Source organism: Nylanderia fulva, unplaced genomic scaffold (genome assembly GCF_048542155.1).
Source record: "Nylanderia fulva isolate GAGA-0341 unplaced genomic scaffold, ASM4854215v1 Scaffold259, whole genome shotgun sequence".
Taxonomy (NCBI): Eukaryota; Metazoa; Arthropoda; class Insecta; order Hymenoptera; family Formicidae; genus Nylanderia; species Nylanderia fulva.
In genome coordinates this window covers 124,310-132,969 of record NW_028190324.1, presented here as the reverse complement: position 1 = coordinate 132,969, position 8,660 = coordinate 124,310, and the positions used below count along the sequence as shown (strand labels likewise).

At 27.9% G+C, this 8,660-nt stretch overlaps 3 protein-coding genes across 4 annotated transcripts; 2 read left to right on the top strand and 1 right to left on the bottom strand.

Annotated features, from left to right (window-relative positions):
- Positions 1 to 1,243: 1,243 nt before the first annotated feature.
- On the bottom strand, positions 1,244 to 4,485 carry LOC114933874 (uncharacterized). Of its 2 annotated transcripts, none has more exons than XM_085483550.1 (3): positions 4,205 to 4,485; positions 3,711 to 4,031; positions 1,244 to 3,642 (listed from the first exon to the last, which is right to left on the bottom strand). In XM_085483550.1, the coding sequence occupies exons 1-3, from the start codon at positions 4,358 to 4,360 to the stop codon at positions 1,426 to 1,428; spliced, it is 2,694 nt and encodes an 897-aa protein (XP_085339676.1). In that variant the 5' UTR covers positions 4,361 to 4,485; the 3' UTR covers positions 1,244 to 1,425. The 2 variants fall into 2 exon arrangements, with proteins under 2 accessions (XP_085339676.1, XP_085339677.1); XM_085483551.1 differs by having other exon boundaries at positions 3,711 to 3,977.
- Positions 3,886 to 6,229, top strand: LOC114933873 (uncharacterized). Its single transcript, XM_085483553.1, has 4 exons — positions 3,886 to 4,866; positions 5,007 to 5,149; positions 5,917 to 6,015; positions 6,163 to 6,229. The coding sequence occupies exons 1-3, from the start codon at positions 4,596 to 4,598 to the stop codon at positions 5,980 to 5,982; spliced, it is 480 nt and encodes a 159-aa protein (XP_085339679.1). The 5' UTR covers positions 3,886 to 4,595; the 3' UTR covers positions 5,983 to 6,015; positions 6,163 to 6,229.
- On the top strand, positions 6,218 to 8,005 carry LOC114933967 (uncharacterized). The gene is made up of 6 exons (XM_029306552.2): positions 6,218 to 6,364; positions 6,457 to 6,533; positions 6,649 to 6,825; positions 7,086 to 7,172; positions 7,282 to 7,513; positions 7,607 to 8,005. The coding sequence occupies exons 1-6, from the start codon at positions 6,220 to 6,222 to the stop codon at positions 7,705 to 7,707; spliced, it is 819 nt and encodes a 272-aa protein (XP_029162385.2). The 5' UTR covers positions 6,218 to 6,219; the 3' UTR covers positions 7,708 to 8,005.
- The last annotated feature ends 655 nt before the right edge of the window (positions 8,006 to 8,660 follow it).

The following is an 8,660-nucleotide window of genomic DNA, read 5'->3' as shown; positions in this document are numbered from 1 at the left end:
AATCTCACTAGATCTATACTCATGGGGAAATTTTCGTGGTAACATACTGACAGCTTGACAAGGAGAGAGTATCATTCTATCTTTGTCTCTCTTGCATTTGATATGTGTAAAATCAGTATAAATACAAAAACCAATATATTACGCACACGAATGAGAAATATTTTACATCTGCTCATTATATATGAAAATATAAAAGTAATGCAAATTAAATTTCACATTTATTTATAATAGTATTGTGAGGTAGTAACACATGGAAATCTTATAAGATGAATGCTGTACATCGATTAGCGTAATATTATGATTTTAAGTCGCAATAAATGATTTTGCTAATATATTATTTTGAATAAAAATTTTATAAAACAAATAAAAATGAAATGAATAAATTTTATTCATTCTTTGTTTTTTTCTATTATTTGAATAAAAGGTGTATCGTATATGTAATAGATAAATAATAATTTATATATATGTATATATTGAAATTAATATATATATATATCTATATATATACATATATAAATTTCAAAACGTAATTACTACTTCCAAGTACAGGGACAGCTCCACATAACGCAAAGAAATTATTGCATTTTTGCTGTGCCCTTACGAAAAGGAACTATTGCCGGCCGTGTGATTATTACACGCGGCTGTGTGATTATTACTGATGGCTCTGTAATTATCAAGACGAATATTATTGCCTCTATAATAATTACTAGCAACGGAATACAGACGAATATTACTCGCCTGTTGGGTATCACTAGAAAGATCACTGCATATGTAATAACTACTGAGGGTACAAATTACACGCAAATATTACTGGATGTCGCTCATGATTAATTCTATTATATAATATAAGCAGAAATATTGAAAATGTTATTGCAAATATAAAAACTTTAAAATTTTGTTATGCTAGAAGGTTTAAATATTTCTTTCAAATAAAGCAGCAAAATATTTTTGCAAAGATACAAATAATATTAGGTGTTTTTATATATGAATAATGTAAATTTAATTAAAAAATAAATGTTTTATAAATATATAGTATAAATTATTATTTATATATTTAATAAGTTTTTGCTTTTATTTATTTTAATTATTTACGAAAGATTTTATTGAACGTTTTTTAATGTCTAAAATATTTAAAAATTAATGTTCCATATTTTCTGCAATAAATAATTTTTTACAATGTTAAAATTTTTTACAATGTTAAAATTTACAATGTCACAAAGTGAATAACGTACAATAAGTTACATACTATCAACGTTATTTTTTATTTGGAAGAAAAGACTTTTAATACAAATGTTAAAACAATTATTGCTTTACATGTATAGATTTTTAAATTTACATTTTTTTACATTTTTACTTTTACATATGTTTTTTACATTTACATTTTTCATTATAAACTTATTTCATAATTCTTATTATTTATATAATTCAATCAGTTTCTATATTATTTACAAGAGGTATTATGCATCGCTTATTATTATCATAATTAATATTGTTTGTGGAATAAACAGGAATATTAATACATTTCTTTCTAATCGCAGAAGGAAATACACATTTAATAATGTCTGTTTTTTCTATAACGTAAGAGAAAAGATTTGACGTTATATTCCTATTTTTACATATTTCATCACCACGCAGTGTTTGCAATACCTTACAAATTAACAATTGTTTTTTTATGCCTGCTGATGTTTCTGCTATACATAGATATTGAATATCTAATAACGATCTATCTGTAGTTAAAATTGTACTGTTACATCTTTTTTTTAGTTGAGTACAATTGGAACCATGATAGAGAATATTTTGGTATATAAATCGCTGATAAGCTAGTGCTTTGTTTTTAACTGATTCTCCCAAAAATTGTTCGACAGTTATTTTTTCTATTAATGATAACTCTATGATAATTGCAGAACCAAATGCTCGCAAAGAATTTCCATATTCCATGCATCTTTTAATTCGACATTCTTTTATAATAGAATCAAAAAGATCCTTTCCTTTTTTACTACAATTAGGCTGATCAAAAACTGAACTTTGTTTTACGTATCTTATACGAGAATAAAATTTGCAGATTTGTTCCGGAATATATTGAGTGCCGTTAAAAAGTGATTGTATAGTATGATTAAAATCTTCATACGGAAAAGTTGACCATGCCCACAAAGCGCCAAATTGTTTTACAGCTTTTGGAATATGTAACATCAAGTGTATATTGTAGTTCATAAACATTGCTCCATACAATTTTTCAGTATCAAGTACAAATTTTTGGAGCGCAAACGTAGCTATGATAAAATTATTAGGAGATATTGTTGTACTTAGAAAAACATGCATACTGTAAACTAGTAACAACCAATGCTGTACATATTTATTTGGCATTAACCCTTTTAAACATATGAGAGAATAATATAAAGCAAAATTTTTGTATTCTGCACCTTTCCACAATCTCCGTTGTGTTATTGATTGAGGTGTTCTAGTTATTTCGGAGGTAGGTTTCATGCTCATTAATCTTTTATCAAAGAGCACTTCGTTCTTACGTAAGGACCAATCTTTCTCACGATTGCTAGAATCAAACCATGCCATCAAAAATTGTTTAATTACACCTTCTGCCAGGCTGTGCAAATATTCCGGCGGAAATGATGAAATGACGTTAAACAGTGGTATAAGTGTAACAATTGATGGCCATTTGACGCCCTTAACTGGTTTATTTTTTTCTTGACTTTTTTCAGCATGACGCACGTAATGGCTCTGTTTACGTAAAGTACATATATTGCCACAGTATACTCGTTTTCGCCTATTTTGTTCTATACAAATTTGTTTTCTTTTATGATAACAATATGGGCACCCATACTTTCCATTATACTGCTTTATACCCTGAATGGCTGATCTGGCAACAGAATCAACCGGAGCAAGCAATGTATGGACTTTTATAAGAATTGGTTCTTGGTGAATGAATGTCGTGCTTTCAAAGCCATTAAAATGTAAATCTATCAGTTCTTCAAGAAAAGGTTGGAGAAAAACATTCATTGGAGGTTTACTTGATTGGAACCATAAACCAGTTAGCAATATTTGTTGTTTTCGAATACGATAAGGCAATTCATTAATTGTTACCAAAATTGGCCATAAAGAAGATAGGGAAGAATTAAAAAGTTGTACGCCATCTGTATTCCATTGAATAGTAATGTCATTTTCCCCTATAATATTTTTTCTTTTCAGTTTACGGTACACTTTACCATTGATAACGTCACTTTCCTTTTCGTTTTCCTGTCGAAATTGCATAAAAACCTTAGAATTAACTAACTCGATTAGTTGCTCTTTCAGCGGTATATATATAAAAAATTTTCCATCTTTTTTGAGCTGTGATGGGTTATACTGCTCAGAACAATTATCGCATTTTACAGTAATGCAGTCATTGTCAACATGTAAAATAAGTATACATTGTGGACAAAAGTAATATACATGATAAGTCTGCTTTGGTACAGATTTACAAAATAGATATTTCGAACCGTGACATGTGCGAGGAAGATGACAATCAATGGTTTGGATGAAAGATTGTAATGCTGCATCAGTGAAATGATGATGTAAGGCTACACTCATTATTAGAAGTACACTTTCTTCTTTTGTTAAATCGCAGCCCTCATATAAAACTTGTCGGCACTGTAATATTTTTTAAATATTATTAAAAATATTGTATGCGTAATAATAACTTTAATTTATTTGTTTACCTGTACGTCATGATTGGGACAACGCTTTTCAACATTAATATTTTCATCTTCAAAATTTTCTTCATCCTGATCTGATTCGAAATTCTCGGAGCCTTCATTGAAATCGCTAACACTTGATGATTTGTGCTCTTCAATATTGTCATAATCATTATTATCATCGCTTATGCTTGTATCACTTTGCTGGTCACTGTCATCAATTTCTTGAACCGATGAATTACTATCATCAATATTATCAAGATTTGCAATACATAAATGGTCTAGTAGTTCCTGTTGATTTACATAATCTTCATTTTCATGCAGATCATCAAACGGTAGTCCATTCTACACATAATATTCATGTGTCAAAATACATATATATACAAATTGCAAATACTTAACATATAAAGAAAAACATATGTCAATAAAATTATAACTTCAAAATTCATGTAAGTAAATCAAATATTACAATTATATTTTAGAAAATGCAAATTTATAATTATTTATTATGTACTTACACGTGCATCAGGGGACATAACCTCTTCATTGTATGTCGTTCTCTTGCCCGTACTACATTCACCAACACCAACTCGTCTTTTCTTTCGAGAATAGTCTGTCGATAGAGGAAGGTCGCCAGTCCTTTTCAAATGTTCTTTATAAGGGCCTCGTTTCATTATTCTCAATACTTCGTTTCAAAACCATCGATGTAATGTATACAAAAACATAGAGCCACGTGATAACGAGGTGATATGCAAACTGTTGCGCGTTGAGCATGCGTTGTGGAACGCATGCGTACGCGCATAAGGATAACGCGATAAACCAGAAAGAATCATACTCGCGATACGATCGTGCTAACAAGGAATTCGGAGGAATTTGGAAAGTATAGATAATTATAGTATTTATCGGATAATGGAGGTGAATGACACAGAGGAGTTGAACGATGAAAAGTGTATTCTCGTAGAGTTTCCTAACGAGAACGGAAATATAGCCGTTGGATATTTCGCATGGCTAACAACAGTGAAAGAAGAAGAACGTGTAAATGCACTTATAAAAAGCGGTGAACATGTAGTTATTCGTTGGCCGGCGAATTGCATCGTTGGTCCACTGAATGCAAAAATGAAGAAAAAATTTCTTAATTGCAAGTGGACTCCGCACATCGTGTCCATTTTAGGATTTGGAGGTTATTAATATGAGTATAGTTTTTAAATAAAAAATTTTATTATATTTACTTTACTGCATATATGGCAGTGACAAATATTATTTAATTAGGATACTTGTAAATTTGTAAAATTATAAATATCTACATTTATATATTCACAGATTGGACAAGCATGAACACGCAGCTTAAAAATTATCTTAAATATGATGAGCCAAATCCAATGAAGGAAGATAGGAAGAAGTATGCTGCTAAGAAGAAAGGCAGCAGTAGTAGTGAAGAGGATGATAAAAAGAAAGAATTAAAGGTATGAAAAAAATTAAAAATTTCAAGCCGTAAAAGATAAAAGTAAGACATTAATAAAGTCAATTCTTAACGTGAACAAAAGACATCAAAAATTAGAAAATTTACAGCGCAAACATCTTAAAGTCTACAGTATTATGTAAATACTGTAGACTTAACATGCATGCGCTGTAAATGAAAAAATTTTCAAGCTGCAATTAACACATATAAGTAAGACATTAATAAAGTCAATTCTTAACGTGAACAAAAGACATCAAAAATTAGAAAATTTACAGCGCATACATCTTAAAGTCTACAGTATTATGTAAATACTGTAGACTTAACATGCATGCGCTGTAAATGAAAAAATTTTCAAGCTGCAATTAACACATACAAGTAAGACATTAATAAAATAGTATTTATAAAATACTGTAGACTTAAGATATATGCGATGTGAATTCTTTAATTTCTGATGTTTTTTGATCATGTTAAGAATTGATTTAATTAATGTCTTACTTTTATGTCTTAATTATAGCTTGATTTTTTACATATTATACTTTCAATTCTTTTCATTACTTTTATCTATTATGTATATATATATATATATATATATATATATATATATAACAATTAGTATAAAAATCTGTTTTTATGTGTTTGAGAACAAATTTTACGAACTTGTTCTTAAACACATAAACACTTTATACTAATTGTTATATAATAGATAATTCAGTAAATATATACATTTTTAAAAATAATGTCACTAATATGTCTTGTATTTTTGTTTGCTAGGATACAAATAAACGTCGAACCAGTGCTGCAAAAAAAGTGGCGGGAAATATACTGGAAAAAATTTAAAAAAAGGATCAATCACAATCAGAGGCACAAAGTGTAAGAATCTATATATATATATATATATATATATATATTTATTTATTTATTTATTTATTTATTTATTTATTTATTGAAAAAGTGCATTACTTTTATTACTGAGAAATAAAAGATGTTTTTACTGTAATAATTCCAACATATCTATAGGTGACTCGTGCAGATTCGGATTCGACTTCGTCATCAGATGATGATTGTGCAATATCAATGAGAACTCTATCAACATCACATAACAATAAAATAAAATTTACAGAAGAAACGGTATCTTTGAGAGAGAAAAATAGAGCGTTGGAAGCCGAAAATTTAAAATTAAAAGAAGAAAATAAAGAAATAAAAATAGCTAGCGCAAAAGGTTTAGATTTATTTTTTTTTCACAAATGTACAAATAATATAAGATTTTTATTAAAAATTATATATCAATATGTATATATTTTTTGTTTTTAGATTTAAAAGACATAAAAGACATGACGACGACAATTTTAAGACTTTTAAAAGTTAATGAACGGGAAACAAAAAAACAGGTAAATAAGTTTTTAAAAAAAGTTTAAAATAAGTTGAATATACACCTGCATTTTCAGCTCACTAAACAAAAGAAAATAGAAATAGATATTTTGTAAAACATTTTTTCTTTTACAGAATGTAGACAATTTACATAAAGAGAGAGCCGAAGATAATGCCCAAAAAATTGTCTTTGACGGCTTCATAGATTCATTTGATCCGCCAATAAATGAAGACTCATTGAACGATGATTACGCAGTTTTTAGAGTACCTTATAAAAATAAAACGATTGTTCCACAGGATGACAATGAAATGGTAAAATTTCATTCACAATACATATATATATTTATTTATTTATAAATATTTATGATAGTTTATTATTTAATATTATAATGTAATATTAAATTTATCTTGTTTTTAAAAAGGCCAATACAAAAGAATTCAAAGTTGATTATAGTTATAAAGCAAAATATACACTTTTATACTTATACACACTAATTTAATATTTAATAATAAACTATCATGAAAAATGACTCAGTTACAATTCAGAATAACTTATAAATTACATTTTTCAGAAAAATCGTGTACTTAAAACCGTTGAAACAAAACGTGACGAGAAACGACAACTGATGACGATCAGTAGTAATGAGAACAAATTAAAGGTTAACAATATATTCATAATATTTTACTCAATAAATTAGACAATAATTTGTAATTTTATGGTACTCTATGGTAATATATTTTTAAAAGAATTCTCTGTTTAATTTACAGGAAAATGGAAAATATTTTGGAGATCGGTTTTTAAGCAATCAACAATTGGAAAAAATGAATGACAAAGACGGCCTATCAATGATGGCAAGCGAATTACTTGGATTAGTGTTCGATCGCGAGGAACTGCGAGAAAGCAGCTTAACAGGGAAGCAGGCTAATGCGAATAAAGGAAAAAACTGCCCAAAAGCATCGACACAACAGCTTGATCCTACACATGTAGCAGATGTTGCAGGTAAAATAAATAATAACATAAAATAAATGAGAATTATTAAATATTGTAATCGGTGTTTTCAAGATATCTACATCAAATCTAATTTTTTTACAGCGTACATATACGAACGGTTTGGAGGAAAGACTCGGGACAATGAAAAATTATTTCGAGCTGCTGTTCGCAGCAAATGTAATAACGCAAAAAAATATTGTTAACTTTCTTTAAAAATTCGTTTGCAGCAAATGCAAAGTGCAAAACATGTGACTTTTTTAAGTTTTTTTTTAATTTTTAAAATATTTTAATTAAGTTTTTTGTTCGTAGCAAATGCAATAATGCAAAGAATACTTTTCGTTTTTTTTCAAGTTTTCTGAGTATAAGTATGCAATATTTCTGAGTATATTAAAGTTTGCAAAAATTTCTGAGTTTAATAAATAAAAAATATACCTAATATATATTTGTATATATATATTATATATATAAAATTGTATGCAATAAATAGCTATTATTTTATTATATACGTGTTTAATGTATATTGAAGTAACATATAAGATTTTATAGGAGAAGTTTTTTGGGATAATTTCAGTAGTTACTGATAAAGCAACAATATTTTAGTAATATAATTTTCAGTTAATTTTAAAACGAAAGTTATTGGACACATCACCAATATATATATTTACTATTATTTCAATGATGAAAAAAAAGTAATAATATATTTTGGTCGTTGTGTCTATTAATTATCTTTTAAAATTAACTGGAAATCATTATTAAAATATTGTCTTATCAGTAACTCTACTGAAATTATTCCAAAAAGCCTCTTTTATTTAGGCAGTAATATTTTGGCAATAATATATTTTGGCAGTAATATATTTCGGCAGTGGTACGAAATAATTATTGACATTCTATGTAATTGTCAATAATATTTTCTGTGATATCCTGTAATATTTCTTGTAATATCCAGTAATATTTTTGTAATACCCAATAATATTTCCTGTGATATCCAGCGATATTCCCATGTAATTATTAGTAATATTTATGTGTAATCGGCAGTAGTTCTTTTTCGTAAGGGTGTGGACACCCCTTGGATTGAAGTACACGATTGTCGAGCGTGATAACAGATTTTGGGAAACAAAAATGTTATCACAGCTTACACGATTCTACGAAGATTGCT